General features: G+C 41.4%; 2 protein-coding genes across 2 annotated transcripts; both read right to left on the bottom strand.

Annotated features, from left to right (window-relative positions):
* Nucleotides 1-888: 888 nt before the first annotated feature.
* On the bottom strand, nt 889-10,076 carry itprip (inositol 1,4,5-trisphosphate receptor interacting protein). The gene is made up of 2 exons (NM_001140112.1): nt 9,980-10,076; nt 889-3,690 (listed from the first exon to the last, which is right to left on the bottom strand). The coding sequence occupies exon 2, from the start codon at nt 3,597-3,599 to the stop codon at nt 1,983-1,985; it is 1,617 nt and encodes a 538-aa protein (NP_001133584.1). The 5' UTR covers nt 3,600-3,690; nt 9,980-10,076; the 3' UTR covers nt 889-1,982.
* Nucleotides 10,077-16,080: 6,004 nt separating this feature from the next.
* LOC106577091 (antiviral innate immune response effector IFIT1-like) lies at nt 16,081-18,205 on the bottom strand. The gene is made up of 2 exons (XM_014154814.3): nt 18,094-18,205; nt 16,081-17,947 (listed from the first exon to the last, which is right to left on the bottom strand). The coding sequence occupies exons 1-2, from the start codon at nt 18,117-18,119 to the stop codon at nt 16,630-16,632; spliced, it is 1,344 nt and encodes a 447-aa protein (XP_014010289.1). The 5' UTR covers nt 18,120-18,205; the 3' UTR covers nt 16,081-16,629.
* Nucleotides 18,206-23,532: the final 5,327 nt, after the last annotated feature.

Here is a 23,532-nt window from a genome sequence, read left to right as displayed (position 1 = left end):
TTCCTAAAAATATATTTTTACTCATAAGAGTAGGAGTAAAATGTCTCTATTCTCAGAACTTACGACCAATTTTCTACTCTGGGATGCTTTGTGGATATGGGCCCTGGTCCCCCCTGATCATATGATCGTGTGATCATACTTCTACTCTGAAACGCTTTGTGAATACTGGCCCTAGTGTATGAATATCAGTTTACATAATCATTCACATTCTTATTGCATCTCTCACAGGTTTTATGAAAGATCCTATTGCTTGTGTAATTTAAAAAGTTTGGCTCAACCAAAGTGCACTGCTAGTGACGAACTCATTAGTCTCATTTTCAAAACTCAAATAAATGTAATCCCTTATTCCAATCTGTCTGAAAGGTACCACTGAGCTCAAGAAGTGGACAGAATGCATGTTTGAGGATCCAACAGTGAAAGCCACCATGTTCCCCAGTGAGACCTATGTCGGAGGGAAACACCATTTTTACCATGGCCTGTAGATACATGGCACAGTGGCAGTTCACCCTTGACCGCCCAGTTTTCCCATTTTAAATGTATTTTATATTCCTGCTATGGTAATTAGGGCATCAGCTGTAGATGTCAACTTAGTTGTGCAGCTGTTTATCTCATAGGAAACTTTTCTGAAAGTTAATTTCTGTGCTCCTTTCCTTTGTTTACATTTCATTGCATATGGAACATGGTTTGATTACCAGATGTTCAATGAACCCATAATGATTATTTAGTTTAGTTTCATAAGTGGTAGATCAGAAATACTGATGGAACTATGTGAATCATGTCTGTTTAAGGTCATTTCTATCATGCTTTGTCAACACTGCATATTTTTCTTTTTACATTTACAAAGCATATAAATATTGTCATGTAATAAAGACTGCACAACAAGAGTTCCAGTGTTTTTATATATTTATAAACCTATACTGTACTTGGACAGGTCTGTGAATAGAATGTGGAGCACTGCCACTATCTTGTATGTCCATGTGTAGAAAAATCAATGTCATTACTCACAACACAATAATAGATAGTCCTTCAACATTTATGAATAAAAAAACATACGCTGTTAAAAGTAGGCAAGTTACAATGGGTATGAGAGATACGGGTAATACTACAAAATATACATTTTCTTTTAATAAATAAAAAAAATATGTATATACACACATACATATACACACACCTGTATACAAATGACATTTTTATGAGTGCATTCCACCATCTCAAACCATATGTTGTCTATTTGCCATTTAATTATACGTGAACCTAAGACTGAACTTAAACAGAGGGGAATTTTTCCTTCAATTAGTTAGCACCACCTTACAACATCTGCTGTGTACATGTTGTGTGTAATTTCTAAGATTGTCATGCTGAAAGGAATTTCTAAAATTCTTATGTTCCTCATGTAGCCATTGTAACGGAATTTCAACGGAATATCTTTGCTGACATTCTTATCCTTTGGTGAATGACAGCCAAGACGTGTAACGGAGTCTTCAGTTGGTATTTTCAAACTGTTGCACGGTTTACAAAATGAATATCCCTTCATGTCAAATAGCAATTGTTGACAAGTACTGCATAATACTGCATCATAAAAACACACATACTACAAAGTATGATGTGGTCTTCTCTAGAATACAAAAATAATACTTATTCTTCATATCAAAATATACTGCTCTAATTTTGTGAGGGGAAAACAGTTTTTGTAAACCTTCATTCCGTAAAATATAATTGCACTTGTGAAACAGCTATATTGAAATAGCAGTTACAGTACTGTTACTAAGAACACGCTTTGGTAACTTCCTTGAGTGTTTTTAGAAGCTGCTTTCAAATAAAACCACCAACCACAAAGTCCATTTCAAAATAACAAAAAAAATTGTTCACCTGTCTTTTCAGTGCCTAGAGAAATGTCTTAAAGCTGTAACATACATTTGTTAATTATTATTATTATTATTAAGGATGCCTCCACTCACTGCAGTGCATTAAAACAGAGTCCATTACTCAGACTGTGCCATTGAGTTGAGTCTGTGGTGAGTGTCGCCATTTTGTAACAGAGGCGTGTACTCCTGAATCAGAACAGGAGCGTTCCTGAGCATCTCCTGGAAATGCCGAAGCGTGTCAGCGTAAAGCTCTCTCTGTAACACCAGTGGCCGGAAAAGATTGATGGGCTCCGCCGTGTGGAATGTTGCCGGAACCCGGACTTCTGGTGGAACTTGGCTGTTCCCAACCAGAGCGTGACAGAGTCTCTTCTCCTGAAGACTCCTGTGAAGGAAGCCTAGCATGTCCCGTAGCCTGTGCTCCAGACTCTCAGAGCCCCAGCTAGACGAGCCCTTACTCAACAACAGGTGCAGCAGGGTCGTCTTCAGGTGATAGTTGGTCAGAGCACACCTGCCAGTTAGACCCATCTGTTTCTTGTGTAGGAAAGTGATGATCTGAAGGCAGTGGAGGTGGCAGGAATTTTCAGGCAGGCTTTTAGCCACATGTTTGAGCAGGTTCCTCTCATAGACAGCAAAGGAGAGGGGCCAGTAAGTGTCTGAGGAGGTGCTGCTGTCAGAGGGGAAGTGTGATACAAAGTAGGCATTTGTGCCATCTAGTTCCACAACGGGGATGATGTTCATCACAACAACCTTTCCTGAGCGGAATCTGACCTTCAGTGCTCCAGTAGCATCCAGGTTGCGGAAAGTGAGCTCAAACTCGTACTTGTGAGAAATCCGTCCCCAGGCTTTGGTCACGGAGATCTGGAACCACTTCATGACCTGGTCCTTAGCCAGATAAGGTGTGTTCTTGGAGCACAGAAGGTCATCCGGGGTGTGGTCTGCTCTGGGCTTTTCGTTTTTGCTGTGTAGCAAGCACAGCATGTCCTCACCCAGGTTGGCAGAGCCACAGAGACAGCCGTCCTCATTCTCCCCAACCTTTGTCACCTTGATCCTGCCACAGCCCTGCATGTCCAGGGGTACGTCACTGGAGGGGCTGCACCACAGCTGGAACTGGAAGGAGTATGGCTCCGGTGGGGCGAAAGGGACAATGAGATCACACATCAGGGGCTTGCTCACCCTCCACGACTCAAACATGCTCCCAATGCCCACAAAGTCCGCCACCTCCATGTCAGTCTCCCTGTCACACACACTCCTCAGGGACTCCAGCAGGTCGTCAGCGAAGCCCTCCACAAATTCCCGCACCCTCCAGTTCTCATGGGCCGAGGTGTGGATGCATCTCTCACAGAAGCTGTTTAGGACTCCCTTATCGAGCTGGAGTGTCTTGGAACTGATGGATCCACCCTCAACAAACCCATCCTCATCATCAGCGTATCGGGCTTCCATGTCTGCCAAATCCTGCCGACACACCTCAATAGTGAAGAAGATGACCAGTGAGAGGGCGCTCCAGAAGTACCAGCCGTAGCCGTCCTCTGAGCCAGGGTCCTGCTGCTCCGTGCCTGCATACAAGAGCTCCTGCTCCAGCCGTGCCTGCTCCAGCTCCAGCCTCTTCTCATGCTCCCTCATGCGGGCCAGCAGGGCCTCATCCTGCTCTGGGAGGGTGGTGTTCTCCTGCGGGAACAGCAGCGGATGGTTCAAGATGGCCGCTGCCACCACCACCCGTGCTATGGCCCCCTGCATCCTGGCTCCCTGGACCTCAGGGAGGAGACAAAACCAGTGTCACCCCTCACGCCAGCATCTCATCGACTCTGATCAAGCTGCAGCCCAAAACCTGAAAAATAAATAGGATTTGACAAAATTATGATATGTCCTTGCAACTTTTTGGGGGATTTCATAATCAGCTTGAGAGCTATTTTACTTCTTCAAACACGTCGCTATTGTGTACTGTGCATTGCGAGGTGATTCAGTAGAATCGTAACACAAAATCACATGTTTACTCTGAAGAGCCTCAGCCTTCTTGAGGAAGCAGCCTGCACCTCTAAATATAGAGAGAGGGCGGAGTGACGCACTGTAGCCAAATATTGAACTGTGTGTGTCATGGAAGGAAGTAAGCACTGCGAGAACCAAACAGAACTGATCGCATTGTATCTGTCAAGAATTTGCTTCCAGTAAACAATTTGAGGGAAAGCCTTACAATAACTCATTTGGCAAATGTATAATTCATTTTTATGTCAAAGAATCACTATTGCAGAGCAGTATTAAGTCAGATGATGGGTCCAGAAAGGAGTAAATAGTAGCTCAGTTCATGTAACATTTTGGTTGTGTTTAGATGGGAAGGAACCATAATTTAGCCTACATAGGAAAGGAAATAACATAAGGGCCCTTTCAAAATCTTATTTTTGAAGCTTTTAACAGAACTTTCTCTCATATTACCAACCCTTGGGGTGAGCATATAATCAAAAAAGCAGACTTCTAAATATTTGGAGAAATAAAGAAATTGTAGGCATTATGAATGGGTTATGAAATGAACAAGCTTTTTGGGAGACTGAACTTAAACATTCCAGATTAGTGATGCACCGATATGACATTTTTGGCGGCCTTTTAAGCATTCTAGTAGTTAAATGGTTAACACACACAGATGGATGCAGCGGTCTAAGGCACTGCATCTCAGTGCAAGAGGCATCACTACAGTCCCTGGTTCGAATCCAGGTTGTATCACATCCGGCCGCGATTGGGAGTCCCATAGGGCGCTGCACAATTGGCCCAGAGTCGTCTGGGTTTGGCCGTCATTGTAAATTAGAATTTGTTCTTAAGGGACTTGCCTTGTAAAACAAAGGTTACACACACACACACACACACACCACACTGACCAAAAAGTTATTTTGTTGGCATTTACGTATGTCCCCATTACCAGTAAAACATAATCAAAACCTATTTCTTTCCCTTACTTGCTGTGCTGTTTCATTGTTCATTTGTTCAGTCGTTTCATTCTCAACCAGGATTTATATGGAATGCCATTTGGGTCTTTGCGTGTCAAAAAAGATACACGTCAAATAACACTATTTGAAGTGTCAAATAAGCTTGTTGACCAATCAGGACCTGAATATGACTGCACATCACGTAATCATTTAAGGCGTTCATACATTTTTTACATAGTTATTACACATTGATTACACTATCACTCATATTTCATGTCACAACGATTTGTCGATACCTGTGCTATGATTTACATTTACATTTTAGTCATTTAGCAGACGCTCTTATCCAGAGCGACTTACAGTAGTGAATGCATACATTTCATTCATTTTTTTTTTGTGCTGGCCCCCCGTGGGAATCGAACCCACAACCCTGGTGTTGCAAACACCATGCTCTACCAACTGAGCTACAGGGAAGGCTATGATGCTGGTGAAGTTGTCTCGCGCACCTACAGTGCTGGTCATTAAAAAAAGCTAGCTATCTCATGGATGCAAACAATGTTCTTCCCCAAAAACAAAGCAAAACGGCATACTTTTTTCACTATACAGCCTTACCTATGGATTGTGGATCAATGACATGGGGTATCAGTCTACTCAGTGACACCCAGAGAACATTAGCATCGTAGCTCTTATTGCGGGACTCTGAAACAACTGTGAATTCAGCCCCATTTATTGTCAACCTATGTGTATTGAACACTATTCCTGAACACCATTCCTATTGTTTTTACAATACTGCGTGGATATTTTGGAATCTGATAACTCTGAGGAGGAAAAAATACATTTAATTGATTCCCAATCCTTAGGTAAAGCTGTAGAGTGCAATTTGAATGTCAATACACACAATAGGCTAACTGGGGAGGTGATTTCACATAGTCACAGTCCCGTGATAAGCGCTACAACGCTAATATTTGCGTAAACTCTTCACAGTTGTGTTCTGTGGGTGTCACCGAGTAGACTGATACCCCATTTCATTGCTTCACATTCCAACCTTGTTTAACATTATCTAGTCTAAATATGGCATGATTCCACCAATTGTAACCTTCTGCATCACTTTCAAAGAGTTACTTTTATTTTGAAGTCAAACAGCAAATTTCACTATTGTGCCTAATCCTTATTGTGGCTAGCTTCACAACACATAACTCGGTCAGGTCGAGCCTCACTAGCCAGATGAAGATGTCTGGCTGCTTATAACATTAGCTTTGGGCATCAAGGTTAAGTAGCTGGCTAGCTATTTATTTTCATTAACTGAAGTTCAATTTAAATAGGCAAACAACAAGTGGCTACCTAGCTAATACTTACTCACAAGGATTCCTAAATCATTGCTAAGAACAGTGAAAATGACTGCAGTTTCTACTGGTCATTGTTTTCAGGCTGGTTGTATTGGTGCCATCTTGGTACCAAGCTAAAGCTAGCTATGTCGTGAAGCCAATAGCAGTGACGCTATTACTGTGTAACTTCGGTAGGGCAACATCTGAATAATAGTGCACTTGGTAATGTTAGTGTGTACCGGTGCCCGACCAGTCGCGAAAGCCAACATCACCCACGACAGAGAGCGGTTGACTGTCAAGGGCAATGAATTCCATTATCTTGGCATTAATGGATTTCGCCTGAGTTGTCTCGCTGAAATGTTCTTACTCTTTCAAATGACTGCTCGACTTGTTGACTGCTCGATGTAGCGAAAAAAATTTACTTGGCGTCATTACGTCATATAGGTATGCACGTCAGCTTTGACATCGGTTATTCCCATCGACGTTAAACTAGACATCGGGCCAATCCCGATGTTGCCATTTTTAGCTGATATCGGCCGATTCCGATATGTTCACCAATAAATTGTGCATCCCTATTCCAGATGACTACAAATGTGTTATGATTGATTTCTTGATCAAGAAATCAGACTCTAACATCCATAATGGTCATTTTCCTGTCCAACATAACAATGGAATTGACCATTTTTCAAAATTAGTATTTTTGTGTTCAGCCAAGTCTTTCCTTTGAAATGGCCATCCATGCAGTAACATAGGACTTACAAACTCACATAGCTAATTATGTTCAGTCTCCCCAAAAAGCTTGTCCCTTTCATGACACATCTATAATGCCCATTATTAGCTTTTTCTCCAACATGCCAATATTTAGAAGTCTGCTTTTTGGGGTATACGCTCCCCCCGAAGTGGTTCTGTAGACACACATTTAATTTGTTCTGTTGGTCCATTCTGAGACATTTCGCTGGAATTTCCCATAGGCCATTGAGATGCTGAACAAATATTTGGCATTTCCCCTGTAAACAGCAATAGTAGCCTAGCATATGATACAAAATATACGCCATAAAGTTGTTCATGACTTTTAGGTGGAATTAGTCTGTTCTTTGAAATTTCCCTCAGGTCAAAGACTATGATGAGGTATGAAAGTTGTAGAGCCAGGACAATGTTTATTCAGAGTAACATTTTACACTGGCAACATTTCCTCCCATGACTTACTTCACTTGGCTATTTGTATTTTCCATAGCCTACAGTTCAACAAACATTATAGACCTACAACAACGAGATGTCAAGTTGTGTTCCATATGTAAAGCACTGACATTAGCCTTTAAAATCAAGACAAAATACTGATAACAGCTAAATGCCACTCTTTTGACTCTACAGTAGCCTATCCTACATCCCGAGCCCTTGATCATGACTCACAGTTCCATTAGGAAAGGAAAGGGGGGATACCTAGTCAGTTGTACAACTGAATGCCTTCAAATTAAATGTGTCTTCCGCATTTAACCCAACCCCTCTGAATCATTACATTACCCATAAGAGTCATTGGACGAAGGCATCTTCCTTAGGGGGGAGTTTTGTTAAGAGCCGCTACACTCCGTCTGAACATTAACACGCATCGCTTGCGGTATGGTTTTGGAAGCATAAGGACCTTCGCTGTCTTTCATATCAGTGAGACATAATTGCCAAAAAACAAAGGTTTGATCAACTTTATACGGTTAGGGTTCCCACATGGCCATATTTCCATGTCACAGCACTAGTTTATGGAAAACAGATGGAAGACAGAGTGGACTGGCAGAATCTAAGCGATAGAGGTGAGAGAGACATAACAGGAGAGATGGCTAACAACATATGAACATATGAGTAAATATGGAATGGTGGATTACACAAGCCTTCTGGCAGATCTGATAAAGGAGAAGATGGTGGACAAGAAAGAAATTAGAGAAGTGGAACGTTGTTTTTGGGGGTTTTTTTTACCCCGTTTTCTCCCCAATTTCGTGGTATCCAATTGGTAGTTACAGTTTTGTCTCATCGCTGCAACTCCCGTATGGACTCAGGAGAGGCGTGCGTCCTCCGAAACACAACCGGACCACGCGACAAGAACTGTGACTTGCTTCGCTCCCCGGAGCAGGGCGCCGTTGAAAGGAGTGATAAAGGGGGTGGCATTAAGTGTTGAGGAGGATCAGCTGAAATGGAAGATTCCTGGTGTCTGTGACGCCTGGCGTTTGGTGTGACGCAGACGCGGTAGGAACATGGTGAAACTGAAGACATTGTCTGTCCTGCTGAGTTTTGATGCAGTCTTTGCCCTACAAGGTCAATGTAGGATGTGTCAGTTATCCCGTGAGAGATTTTGTTCCAAAAGTACTACAGTGTTTTAGGTGCCAAGCTTATGGTCATGTGGCAGAAGTGTGTAAGAGGGAGATTCTTAGATTTGAGAAGTGTGCAGGAGGACATGAGACGAAGGAATGTGTAGTATCGGTGGAGAAAGTTGTGTGTGTTAGCTGTGGGGGTGCCCATGGGGCTGGAAATCAAAGGTGTCCGGTGAGAAAAAGGCAGGTTGATGTTTCCAGGGTCAGAGTAGTAAAGAAAGTGTTGTATGCTGAAGCAGTGAAGAGAGTGGTAGAGTAAGATGGGTACAGGGTGAGGGATCCTGAGAGGATTCCTGTGAATAGGCTGAGACCAATACAGGCGGATGGGAAGAATGTGCTTCAGTATGGTGGGTTTCTTAGCAGTCATAGCCATGGTTGTCAACTGTACTACAGAAAACGTAAGTCACAGAAAATAGAGGTTGTGTTGGCAGCCGCAAAGAAGTCCTTGGGATTGCGAGGTTTTACTGCAGAAGAGTTGCAGGGGGTGTTGTGTGATAGTATCGGTCTTCCCAGACCGTTGGCCAGTAGTAAGATTAGATACGGTTAAATAGTGGAATGGGGTGGTGTTTCTTTTGTGAGGGATAATAGTTGGCAGGGTAATTTTCCTTTATCCACAATTTTGTAGTACAAGCATTTACTGTAGGTAGGCCGTGACAGGCCTCACACTCCTAGACAGTGGGTGGCGGTATATGCACCTAAAAGTTGGATGCGATCCGCCAACCCAATCCCAAAGTGTGCTAATTAGCAATCTGTGTCTCCGACCACCTGTGTGTAAACAGAAGACTGACTCCACAAACGTGCCGTCACTGTAAAATACTGTCGTCTGCAATTGATATGCAATTGATATGATATGAAAGTAGAGGGTTTCTAGAGACATACAGCAATTGAGAATCGATTTCACGTTCAGATGGAGTATTTGTATGGTTCTTTGACAAAGGAGTAACGCTAGCTCCTTTAGTCCAATATTGTGTTACCAACAACCCATAACTTAAAAGGGGACAAAATAAAATACACTGACTCAATGGAAAACCATAAAACAAAAAACTTTTACAAAATTGCAGTACTCTCTGCCTGAAATAGTAACTGCCTACAACCACACACCATTAGCAAAGTGATTACTGGCAATGATGTTTTGTTATTGTTTCTAGGGTACTTCAAAATAGCCCATAGGCCAATGAAGGACGGAAAAATAGAATGGCAATTCAAATTGGACCACTGTCGACTAGCATTGCCAGACCTGAGGATGAGTCAAAGTTCCAACTTGAAAGAATGAGATGTTTCCATAAATACGGATAGAATACATCGAGGCTATCAAAACAATATATATATGCAATTCACCCATTTTCTTCTGACAATCCATGGATAATTGTGGATTACCGCAATAACTCAATAAAACGTTTTTTTTCCCTTAATAAAGTTTAGGCCAATGAATAAACGGCAACACTCGAACGAGAGCCGAAATAAAACATTATCAACTAAACAATAAATTGCATTTTGATTTACTATTTAAAATCACGAACCTTTAAGTGATGTCAGATCTCACTGAACACATAATTCATTCTTCTGCGATTGCAATTCTTCAAGACAAACAGGAGTTTATTTAGAACCGGAGAAACGCAAACTCTGAAATGTGCGAATGAGGAAGGAGTGGTTCAGCCAAAGAAAGAACAACGAGACAGATATTTTACTGGATGTATAAATGTGAAGCATCCGGTTGGCGTTTCCACTCCCTAACAAATATGGTAGTGAGAGGAAGCCTATTGGCGTGCAGTAGGAGGGAAGAGGGAACTAGATGGATTTTGGCCGACATTCTGTACATTTTCTCATCGATTGAACAATTGATCTCAATACAGTTTTCTGTTCCCAAAACTACAATTGGTTATGAACAGAGTGGGAAACGTTTTCTAGACTTCACCCTTTGCAAAAGTATTTTTTTAAATTGCGCTGTTTAAGAGTGCAAAGGCAAATTTAGTTATTGCACACGCGTACGTCACAAAATAGGCGTTCCCTAACGGAAATATGCAGACGTGTACTAGAACGTGTCAATAGGATTTCTTGTTTTAGTTATAAAAATCTTTGGTTCAGCCTTCTCATTTCCTTCTACATTTGGGTTAAACGGCGGTTGGCATCCAATGTTAGTAGTAAATTAGCTGGACGGGATATTGAAAGAGAAAATACAAAATTCCATTGCAGAAAAGTGGGGAAAATGACATCATACAAAACACAAAAAATAGACACTTCAACAAACAAAACGCATCTCACTTTTTCAATCACAGTCCATTCCAAACTGCATCCCTACACAGGCTCATGGGCCTGTGAGGGTGGAACATTCAAAGAAAAGATTTCTTGCAAGGCCTCGGCTGTGAAATAACAAAGATCTAAAAAACATTCATCAGCATTCATAATGATTCCAATTTCCTCAGACTTCTTCTCTGCTTGTGCGATACAGTTTATTACCATTACAATAAATATTACAAAGTCCACCTTTTTAACATTTCATGATCCCTCGTTTAATGAGAAACTAGTGGTGGCTCTACTACCATTGTTTCTTCCCCGCCATTCGCTCCTTCCACTCTTCTCACCGCTTCCAGATAGGAGACACTGGACATGCCTTACTCTTTCCACCTCGGTCTCCTTCACCCTAACAGGGCACTCCAGGAATTCGGACGCATGTTCGCCACCACAATTGCAGAATTTAATTTAATCTGGCATATGATACTCTTCCCGTCTGCACACATTTGACACATGACCAAGTCTTCTGCATTAATGACACTGAAAGGGTTTGTGCACAAAAGCTCTTACAGGGTATCTCATGAATCTTGACTTTATATGGGAAGGGAAAGACTTCATTAAAGAACACTAGTATGGATGAAGTACATTTATTTTCTCCATCCACCATACGGGTCAGTCGACATGCAACAACCACTCCATCTACAGTATGTCTTCAGTTATATCATCTGCCTTTACTTCTTGCGAAACCCCAGAAATAACCCTTTTGATAGGCACCCTGCTTTGAAAATCCATACAGGAAGCATTCCACCGATTATCTTTTTGAGTATTAAAACATGCTTCTTCTGCTCCGCATACATGAAACATCTAAATAAGACCACTTCTTGTGATTCTCACTGACTTAACACTTTCCTTCAACACATTCCAGATTTTCCTAGAGACGTTAAACAGATTTCCCAGGTAGCATTGGTCTAATACCCTCACTCCGACTAAAAATGAGTCTAGGGGTTTCCTAGTTTCCACCACAACTGTACTTCTCTTGTTTCCATTTTTTTTTGCCACTGTAACCCACTCATTATAACTCTCTGTGCTATTATCTTCACCCAACTCACTAACAGTTTCAAACAAAACCTCATTTTCCGCAATCTTGTCAAATCCTTCTATGTAAGAATGCTGTTCGTTGACTATAGCTTAACCTTCAACACCATTGTACCATCATCAAGCTCGGGGCCCTGGGTCTGAACCCCGCCCAGTGCAAATGGGTCCTGTACTTCCAGACGGGCCGCCCCCAGGTGGTGAAGGTAGGAAACAACACCTCCACTTCACTGTTCCTCAACACTGGGGTCCCACAAGGGTGCGTACTCATCCCCCTCATGTACTCCCTGTTCACCCATGACTGCGTGGCCACACACACCTCCAACTCATTCATCAAGTTTGCAGAAAACACAACCCTAGTAGGCCTGAATACCAACAATGACGAGACAGGACGGCACACAATTGTCCCAGCGTCGTTCGGGTTTGGCCGGTGTAGGCCGTCATTGTAAATAAAAATATGTTCTTATCTGACTGGTTAAATTAAAAATAAATTAAAAAAGACAGCCTACAGGGAGAAGGTGAGGGCCCAGGCAGAGTGGTGCCAGGAAAATAACCTCTCCCTCAACGTCAACAAAACGAAAGAAGCTGATCGTGGATTTCAGAAAAAAGCAGAGGAAGCTCGCCCCTATCCACATTGAAGGGACCGCAGTGGAGGTGGAAATCTTCAAGTTCCTCGGCGTACACATCACTGACGATCTGAAATGGTCAGAGACAGTGAGGTGAAGAAGGCGCAACAGTGCCTCTTCAACCGCAGGAGGCTGAAGAAATTTGGTTTGGTCCCTAAGACCCTCACAAACTTTTACAGATGCACAATTGAGAGCATCCTGTTGGGCTGTATCACCACCTGGTATGACTACTGCACTGCCCGCAACTGCACTGCTCTCTAGGTGTGATGCGGTCTGCCCAACCCATCACCGGGGGAACACTGTCTGCCCTTCAGGACACCTACAGCATCCGATTTCACAGGAAGGCCAAAAAGATCGTCAAGGACATCAACCACCCAAGCCACGGCCTGTTCACCCCGCTATCATCCAGAAGGCGAGGTCAGCACAGGTGCATCAAAGCTGGGTCCGAGAGACTGAAAAAAAGCTTCTATCTCAAGGTCATCAGACTGTTAAATAGGCACCACTAGCTGGCTACTGCCTGGTTACTCAACCTTGCACCTTAATTAATAATGTTTACATATTGCTTTACTCATTTCATATGTATATACTGTATTCTACTGTACTGTATTTTAGTCAATGCCACTCCGACATTGCTCTTCCTAATATTTATTTATTTATTAATTCCATTATTTTACTTTTAGATTTGTGTTTATTGTTGTGAATTGTTAGATATTACTGCACTGTTGGAGCTAGGAACACAAACAATTCACTACACCCGCAATAACATCTGCTAAATATGTGTATGTGACCAATAAAATTTGATTTGAGCTGGCGCCCAATTGACTCCCATTCACCTTTTTGAAGGAGAACGCTCTGTGTCCCAAAATAGCTCAGCATGCACAGCTCGGCCCTTTGTGTACGTTGCCCATGCATCGTCAATGGCGTTATCAAGAGATTAATGGAGTTTCCCATCTCCTCTAAAGTATCAAACTGGGCCTGCTAATTGGCTCATCGATGAAACATATGATCTCAATACATTTTTAAATTCCCAAAACTAAGATGTGTTACGAACATAGTGCACAACATTTTATAGAGTTGACACTTTGCTAAAGTAAAAAAAAAAAAATGCGTTGTTTAAAAGGAGTGCAGTGTTGAATTGAGTTTGTGCACACGCGTACTTCTTGGGATAGTTATACATATCTTTGTTGTAGTCCTTAAACCTGAAAATAAATGTCATCTGGTTAGTTCCGTTAGAGGTAGACCCAACTCGGCGGAAAATCTGTCTCCCTCCAGCATGTTACGTTTTTGTTGTTGTTTCCCCAACCAAGGAAGGACTTTTTGTATGTAAATCAATTGTATGGAGTGTCGAATTTGGTAAATAAAAAAATGCATGACTTATTTGCTATGTGAGGTTTATTTGATTGAAAATAAGTTTCGTAATGCTAATGCTGTTACGAGGGTACGTGACATACCAGCAACTTTGAAAAAAAAAAAAAACTTCATCGGAGTTGTCTTGAGATGCATGGTCTGAGGCTAGTAGCATAGCATCTCTCTCTATTGAATACGTGCGGTTGACGTCAACAACCCTCATCGAACATTCAAAAGAGGATTACAATAATGAGATATATCCACCAATCCAAAGAAAGTGCCGCTTTGTGGACAACAACTCCCATTGTTAGGGCGGAGAAACATGTATTTTGTCAGTATGGCCATAATCTTTGGTTCAGGCATTCCTATGTGGATAATTAACATATGTTTAGGAGAGTTTATACGTTTTGTTCTGTGAGATAATATAAGTCAGTTAACATGACCTTTATGAATGATGAAGCCTTTATGTGCTGTTAAAAAATTCACAAAAAGTTACATTAGCCTGATAAAGATGACCAATAAACGTTTAAGATCGCCTAAACCTGTGTTTACCGCTGACCTTATTTTTTTGGCGTTTATCCAAAAACAAAACTACAAAAACACCATTCGGAGTTAGTGTGCCTCAAAAATACGTAATTACTATTTCTCTCTGGAGTTTCTGGTCAATATAATCGATAATCTGTGCCTCTGCCGAGTCCCCTAACCAGATGTTCTGGTTTTCAGAAGAAATGGATAGAGAGCCTGTGACGCAAATCCGCTTTTGGACGTTAATAACGAGACACCAACGATAGACAAAAAGAAAAAAAAGCCTGTCGTTTCCAATAGGATAAAAATAGTCATAGTGGGCAGAACAAGAAAGGAGGTGGGCAGAGCCTATTGGCGCATTCTAGTATACATCTGCATAGAAGAGTGGGTGTGTGTGTATGTGTGTGTGTGTGTGTGTGGGTGTGTGTGTGAGTGTAAGAACTCAAATCGCCTTTGCACTCCTTAACAGCGCGATTTAAAAAAACTTTGACAAAGGGGAAGTCTACAAAACTTAGTCCGTTCTGTTTATAACATATTTTAGTTTTGGCAACAGAAAACTGTATTGAGATCAAATGTTTCATTGATGAGAAGATTTGCAGAATGTCGACCAAAATCCATCTCGTTCCATCTTCTCCCATTGCCAGCAAATAGGCTTGGTGGCGGATGCTTGCTTCCGGATGCTTCACATTTATACATCCAGTGAAATATCTGTCTCATTGTTCTATATGTGGCGACACTCCATTTGAACTACTCTACAGTTACTGGATTGGTTGATCAGTGCAGAAGAGAACATCCCCCGAAAGTTTTTTTTCTTCACGTCAGATCCAGGATGTAGGGGATCTAATTTCAGGTGTTTCTGTTAGGCCTGCCATATAAGATTAGGGGAGAGATAACCAAATAGAGAAACAGTATATACCATCGAAGAGTAAGGGACAGAATGTAAATAAACGAGCCCAGTGTTCACATATTCCTCACACTGGATTCACCTACTATGAATAGCTACACCACCAGAGACAGGAGAAGAGAGATGGAATGAGAATGTTATGTTTAAGGCCAGGAGTTTTCCTTGACCTGACTTCAGCATGTCAGTCAATCAATGACAAATAGAGACACATGGGTGAATTTATGGATGCTAAACTGGTTGTGATGCATGAGATGATGGGGAGTTATGGATTGTCTTCATTAAAACACCAGGTGGCGCCTTATGCACATAAAATCCAGTTTTTTGTCAAACCCTTTCGAGAGAAGTAGTTGTCTGACTAAAACTGAAGGAGCAATGTTAAGTCAGTTGAGAAAAAAATTAATATTTACAATGATAGCCTAGGAACAGTGGGTTAAATGCCTTGTTCAGGAGCAGAATAACATATTTTACCTTGTCAGCTTGGGGATTCAATCTAGCAACCTTTCGGTTACTGGCCCAACACTCTAACCACTAGGCTACCTGCTGCCCAAACGATACTGTGATTTCTGGAGCTACTTCTGAGAAGGTGATGTATTATGATGCCAACTGACCCTAGTCACACTTCATTCCCCATTGCTTTCCATGGAAACATTCTGTGCTGTATTGTGGTGTTCTGTCTCTGACTGTGTACCATGACCTTGTACCGTATGCATGACCTTCAGAGCCTTAATCAAATGCAGACCATAGCTGATCATAGTCAATGTATTTTATTGTACAATTTCAACTAGATAGCCACAGCTATGCATTACGAAATTGTAGTAACCTACTGGGATAGTGGTGTATTATAAAATAACTTGGAATTGTTTGCTGTTACTGTATTTCTTTAATTAATGATCTCTTAACATAATACCTTTTATTTTCACAAGAACTTACAAGATATTTGACAGTACAATATTACACATTACATACCTTTTCCAGCAACATAATCTATTGTGCCCAGTGTGAAGAAAATGAAAGCAATAAGATCCTATCTGGATAGTCAGTCTGTGAGGCTATACAGGGCCTCTCTACTCTATAATGAAACATTTAAAAAATAACATATTCGTTTGTCTACAGTACATTAGTCCAAAGTACATTTTTACAGACTCAATTCAAAATGTGGATTCCAGACAGATGTTTGTCATGTTGGCCTACATATTTATAAGACTATTATAAGCATTGCATTTACTTTCAAGTGTTAGTATTGATGGTCATGCAATTGAGTGCAGACCTTTTTAATACTAAGGTATTCAGTTTCTTCTAAATCAAAATGTGTCCTAGATTGCCCTAGATTTTTCCTGGTAGAGTGAATATATTTTCTACATTAATTAATATTAAAAAGGTGATGCAAATTTGACTGACTTGGCAGGCAGTTCTACTTAATTCAAGCCTTTATTGGAAAAAAGGTTTAGAATTGGCCAACAGCACCTTCTCCATTAAGGCCATCCAGAAAGTCCACAATTTCCTTAGCTCTGTCACCTCCATTATGAACAATGGACAACAGAACATGAATACTGCTATCACGTTGGTCAGTAGGTAGCATAATTTCCACTGCCTTCTTGTGGAAATCAATTGACCTGGAAGCATCTTGTTTTGCATAAAACAGATGTTGGGCATACCAGTTGTAGATTTTTTGTAAATTCTGTGGTTCCATTCCTTCCCTATCAAGGAGCAGGTCCTCGAATATCTTATCTGCTCTATCAACTCTGCCAGATTCTTTGTACATGGCAGACAGTTCCAGTTTAGCTGCAAGGGATTTTGGGTAGAGTGTGACCACCTCTTCATAAAGGTTGACTGCATTTTCAATCAGAATATGCCTCATTGGGTTCCTTTTCTCTTCCGGAGAGAAAATCTTCCATTTGTAACACTTCCCAAGATGCCTTTTCAGCTGGCGTGAATTGGGGTGCCTCTCCAGGGTCCTTCTTGCCAGGTCAATGCTTGAATCATTAGAGATGTAATCTCGTAAAAAATATAGCAAGATTCCAAATCCACCAAAGCTGTCCAAAGGCTTCTCTATCACTTCCTTTGCGAGTTTATGTGCTTCCTCAACCTGGCCGTTCTCTGCAAGCCTCTGCAGGTACATCACTGTGATGTAGACATCTTCTGGATCCAATTCTCTAGCAATCCGTAGGTGCTCCAACATCTCAGATCGCAGCTTCGGGGTAATGTCTTTCTTTTCAACAGATTTATTAAACGCCATGGCGTAACCGCAGCGCAGCATCTTGTTCTCAGGGTCCCCTTTCAAGGCCATCCGGAAGCAATATAGCGCTGCCTTCCTCTTGCTTACATCAAACTTATTCAAAGTCCAGGCCCTTTCTCCCCACACTACACCTGGGCAGGGCGAGGGGTTGTCCTGCAGTAGTCTCCCCACCTTCTCCACATAGGTCTGGCTCTCTGTCAGCTCCCCTTGGTGATAGTGCACCCAGGCCAAGTTCCCATAGTGGACCACCAGACTTAGCTCAACGTTGTCTGGGCTGTTTAGGCGAATGGCCTCTTCAGCCTTCTTCAGGCAGTGAAGAGCGTCCTCTGTGGAGCCCAAAGCGTGGTGTAGGTAAGCCAGGAAGTTGTACAGATAACCCGTCCAGGAACATTGAACCCCCTCGCTGCTGCTGATGTCTATCATGGTTTCTCTGAGTTTGTGAAGTTTAGATCTGTTGTAATCCAGCTTCCAGGTGAAGTGGCATTCCAAACCCTGCAGCCTAATTTTCAATGAGTTCTGAGCCATTCTGGTTGAAAAAAGACAACAGTTCAATCAAAAATAGTTTAGAACTAACAATACTTAAGGGAGATATTTCAGACCTGGATGATGAACCAATTACTCGTTGTTTGTGTGTGAGTGAGAGAGAGGGAGAGAGAGAGAGAGATCACTTACTTCGGAGTTGGGCAAGAGAAAGCCATCTTGTGGTCTCTGAGTTTCAAGACAGAGCAAATGAGTGTCTGATTAGATACCTCACTGACTATCCCGATTTTATACTGTATGGACCAAATTGTTATCTTCCAATGGGCGGGTTATGCGGTTATTGTCATAGTTTCGTTTCAAACAAATAGAGACTAAAGCAAATGGGTGTGTGCTCCACAAGACTCATGTTGAAACACGAAAGGGCCTTTTGCCACAAAGTTGGAAGCACAGAATCGTCTAGAATGTCATTGTATGCTGTTTCGTTAAGATTTCCCTTCACTTGAATTAAGGGGCCTGGCCCGAGCAATGAAAAACAGCTCCAGACCATTATTCCTCCTCCACCGAACTTTACAGTTGGCATTATGCATTTGGGCAGGTATCGTTCTTCTAGCAAAACCTAGATTAGTCCGTCGGACTGCCAGATGGTGAAGTGTGATTCATCACTCCAGAGAACGTATTTCCACTGCTCCAGAGTCTAATGGTGGCATGATTTACACCACTCCAGCCGACGTTTGGCATTGCGCATGGTGATCTTAGGCTTGTGTGTGGGTGCTCGGCCTTGGAGGCCCATATCAGGAAGCTCCCTAGGAACAGTTATTGTGATGACATTGCTTCCAGAGGCAGTTTGGAACTCGGTAGTGAGTGTTGCAACCGACGACAGACAACTTTTACGCGCTAGGCGCTTCAGCACTCGGCATCCCCGTTCTGTGAGCTTGTGTTGCCTACCACTTCGCGGCTGAGTCGTTGTTGCTCCTAGACGTTTCTACTTTACTATAACAGCACTTACAATTGACCGGGGAAAGTGACTTGATCTTGATGCCTGTGTGCCGAAACGATTTAGTTGTAAAACGAGAGTGACGAGTGTTTTCATAACGGTAATATTGTCAAAATTCCGCTTTTAACAACCATCATAATTGGTCACTTGGCGATAATGTTCCCAGACAGCACACATACATCTCACTGACATCGGCCTGGCCGATGTAGTATGGAGAGCGTTTGCACATTGGCAAGATGTCGCCAAGACGTCGGCATTAGGCATTCGCCTTCAGGCGCTATTTGGACAATGCACGTCGAAGCTGCATGCTGTCTAACTCTCTACAGACAACGTAAAAAATACCTTTATTTGAGGTTGGACCCAACAGCAAATAATGTTTCACTACATGACTTGAATTGCTCATTACCAAATGAGTTTAAACATCGAATTTGAATGTAAAATATACAAAAGATTATTAGCAAAATTATACTGGCAATAATAAAACACAACAGGCTTTTAATTTTTGTCATTTAGCAGAGACTATTATACAGCAACTTACAGTGGTGGGTGCACACATTTTCATACTGGTCCCCCATGGGAATTGAACCCTCAACCTGGGTATTGCAAGCACCATGCTGTACCAACTGAGCTAAGTGGGACTATACTAGACTAGATGTGATTTTGTTTGTAAGTAAAATGAAAAGAGAAGGTTCACGTTAATGTCAAATTTATTAGGCTACTGCTATACAATCAAGTTCTTAAAAGAACTCCAGCATAAAGAGAGAAACAAGGAACAGAGAAACCGAAACATCACATGTAACAAAAATATATCTTATGCAGAGGGTGTCCAGTTAGTTCGATAAAGATGGAATTAAGGTTTTATTACAGGCAAATAGATTTTTGCAGTGAATGTGTGATGAATATATTTACAAAAAATTGTAACATTTGAGCCAAGTGGTGAAAATAATGTATGGGACAAGTCCTGTTGTCAGAAAATGCCTTTTTATTAAGTTATTTAAGCTTATAGGCTTTATACATCTTTTCTGGTAAAAGTATTGCCAACCATGACCCGAAAATGTTTGACTGTCCATGGGTAGGCTATGCATAAAAGATGTGAAATGTGGCCCCAGCGGGTGAGGAATGATTATGCATCGAGAGAAGGCAGCATTGTTACACTCGGTCCCATTTCGATGTCTACACGATCTATGGCCGACTCTGTGATGCTGAGCGGCCATGTGACCGTGCAGCGTGCATGAATTTCGACCTCCCACACTCACAGCTGCCCTTCCGCCAACCTTCTAAATGGACCCCGATCTACTAATTATATACCGCTGTCAGGCTGACGTCGGTGAGATGTATGTGTGCTGTCTGGGTTGCATACAACATTGCATTCATTTGAGACAAATGTTGATTATTTCCATCAAACACAATCAAAGTTAACATAAGTCCTAGAGGCCTTCAATTTCCCAACTTTAGGCATGCCCAATTTTAGGGATTTTTTTTTTTCTTATTATGTTAACAACTCCAAAGCAGTTGCATGTGGCGCAGGAACCATTGACTCACTGCATGTTTCTATTATCATGACACCTGCTATTAACTCAACTCGTTAGGACAGCTCATTCAGTGATGCCAACTTAGCAATTTTGTTGCTAGATTTAGCAACTTTTCAGACTACCCTGGCAACTTTCTTTTCAAACAGCACCTAGCAACAAATTTAGCTACTTTAAAAAATGTATTTGGAACTTTTAGCAACTTTTGAAAAGTGACTCAAACGCTAAAATGCATACATTTTCCTTCTAAATGATACAAAAACGATTTTCTCTGTCACACACTCAGTCACAACACACGTGCCTGGCTGCAAAAGTGCATTGTGAGTGACGTCAGCAGCAGGCGCTCAGCTCGTGCACAGGCAGCAGCAGGCCAGCAGCAATTTCAGCAAATTGCAAATCATTGTTGGCTGACTGCAGCAGCAGTAGTACGGGTTCGACGAGCCAAACCCAATGAATATAGTTGGTCACGAATGTTTGATCTTGAACAGAACTTACAACATCAATCAACATGTCTCAATCAAAATTGTACAGCCAGAAGTACAGAAAAGAGTGGTAGTCTGTACCTGAACAAATGTCAAATCATATTTTTTGCCGAGATGGCCAGTCAATTTGAGTAACGTTATTGTGTATTCTACGTAATGACGCAGTTTTACGTTATCACGCAATGACATCACAATGTAATTTAGCAACTTTTAGCAACAAATCAACCTGCCTCTAGCAACTTACCCTGAAAATTAGTTGGCAACACTGAGCTCATTAGATATCCTAAATATCTATCACCTAAGTGGGACTCTTATGAATAAAGAGGTTTCATTCATAGTTTTTATTTTTACCCATAAGAGTAGGAGTAAAATGTCTATTCTCAGCACATGCGACAAATGTTCTACTCTGGGACGCTTTTTTGGATAAGGGCTCTGGTCCCCCCTGATCATATGATCGTGTGATCATACTCCTACTCTGAAACGCTTTGTGAATACTAGTGTATGAATAGCAGTATACAAAATCCTCCATATTCTTATTGCGTCTCTCACAGGTTTTATGAGATGGTCCTATTGCTTGTGTGATTTATATAGTTTGGCTCAACCAAAGTGCACTGCGAGCGACAAGGGCTCATTAGTCTCATTTCAAAAAAATAAATAAATGTCTTCTCTTATTCCCACTGAGCTCAAGAAGTGGACGGAATGCATGTTTGAGGATCCAACAGTGAAAGCCACCATGTACCCCAATGAGACCTACTGTACAAGGCCTTTATTAACAAAGGCTACGTCGAATGGAAATCCAATTCTGACTATTGCCTGTAGATACATGGCACGATGGCAATTCACCCTTGACCGTCCAGTTTTATCATTCTAAAATTATTTCTATATATCCTTTATGTAATTAGGGCATCAGATGTCGATGTCAACTTATTTGTGCAGCTGTTTATCTCATAGGAAACTTTTCTGAAGGTTCATTTCTGTACTCCTTTCCTTTGTTTACATTTCATTGCATATGGAACATGGTTTGATTACCAGATGTTCAATGAACCCATAACAATGATTATTTAGAATGATTGTAGTGTAGTTTCATAAGTGATAGATCAGAAATACTGATGGAACTATGTGAATCATGTCTGTTGAAGTTCATTTCTATCATGCTTTGTCAACACCTGGCATATTTTTTATTTTTTTACATTTACAAAAGCATATAAATATTTTCATGTAATAAAGACTGCACAACAAGAGTTCCGGTGTTTTTATATTCTTGTCCTGAAATCTGGAAGTGAAATAGTGTGATAGTCATCTGCATTACCTTTTCAAAACCAGTCCTGACATAAACCTATACTGTACTTGGACAGGTCTGTGAATAGAGGGTGGAGCACTGCCATGGAATAATATCTCTTTGTGGAATTGGTTATGCTACTGTCTTGCCTGCCACATTGTCAAGTCCTATCTTGTATGTCCATGCATAGCTAAATCAATGTCACGACACAACACAAGTAATAGACAGTCCTTCAAACTGGAAGCAGCCTTCAACATTAATGAATAGAAAAACCTCATATGCAAATAAACACATACATTGTTAAAATTACATTCTGTGGTAAAGTAGGCAAGTTACAATGGGTATGAGAGATACTGGCAATACTACAAAACATACAACTTTAAAAAAAATAAAAGAAACAAACATATACACAAATTTTAACTAGTGCATTCTACTCTTCTATCTTCAACCATACATTTCTATTTGACATTTAATTATACATTGACCCAAGACTGAACTTAAACAGAGGGGAATTGTTTCCTTCAATTATACTGAACAAAAATATACTTTTACAGTTCATATAAGGAAATCAGACAAGTTAAATAAATTCCTTAGCCCCTAATGTATGGATTTCACATGACTGGACAGGGGTGCCGGCATGGGTGGGCCTGGCTCCCAAGTGGGTAGGCATATGCCCTCCTAGGCCCACCAATGGCTGGGCCCCTGCCCAGTCATGTGAAGGCCATAGATTAGGGCCTAAGGAATGTATTTCAATTGACTGATTTCCTTATATGAACTGTAACTAAGTAAAACCGTTGAAATTGTTGTGTTTATATATACCCACTTGGGAGTCAGGCCCGGCAATTCAGAATATATTTTCCCCACTAAGGGCTTTATTACAGACAGAAATACTCCTCAGTTTCATCAGCTGTCTGGGTGGCTGATCTCAGACGATCCCGTAGGTGAAGAAGCTTGATGTGGAGGTCCTGGGCTGGCATGGTTACACGTGGTCTGTGGTTTCGAGGCTGTTTGGATGTACTGCCAAATTCTATAAACAATGTTGGAGGAGGCATAAAGTAGAGAAATGAACATTCAATTCTCTGGCAACAGCTCTGGTTGACATTCTTGCAGTCAGCATGCCAATTGCACCCTCCTTCAAAACTTGAATCATCTGTGGCATTGTGTTGTTTGACACAACTGCACATTTTAGAGTGGCCTTTTATTGTCCCCAGCACAAGGTGCACCTGTGTAATGATCATGTTGTTTAATCAGCTTTTGATATGCCACATCTGTCAGGTGGATGGATTATCTTGGCAAACGAGGAACGATCAATAACAGGGATATAAACAAATGTGTGCACACAATTTG

This window comes from Salmo salar, chromosome 18 (assembly GCF_965601325.2).
Source record: "Salmo salar chromosome 18, fSalSal1, whole genome shotgun sequence".
In the NCBI taxonomy this organism is placed as follows: domain Eukaryota; kingdom Metazoa; phylum Chordata; class Actinopteri; order Salmoniformes; family Salmonidae; genus Salmo; species Salmo salar.
This window is presented reverse-complemented; position numbering and strand designations above follow the sequence as displayed.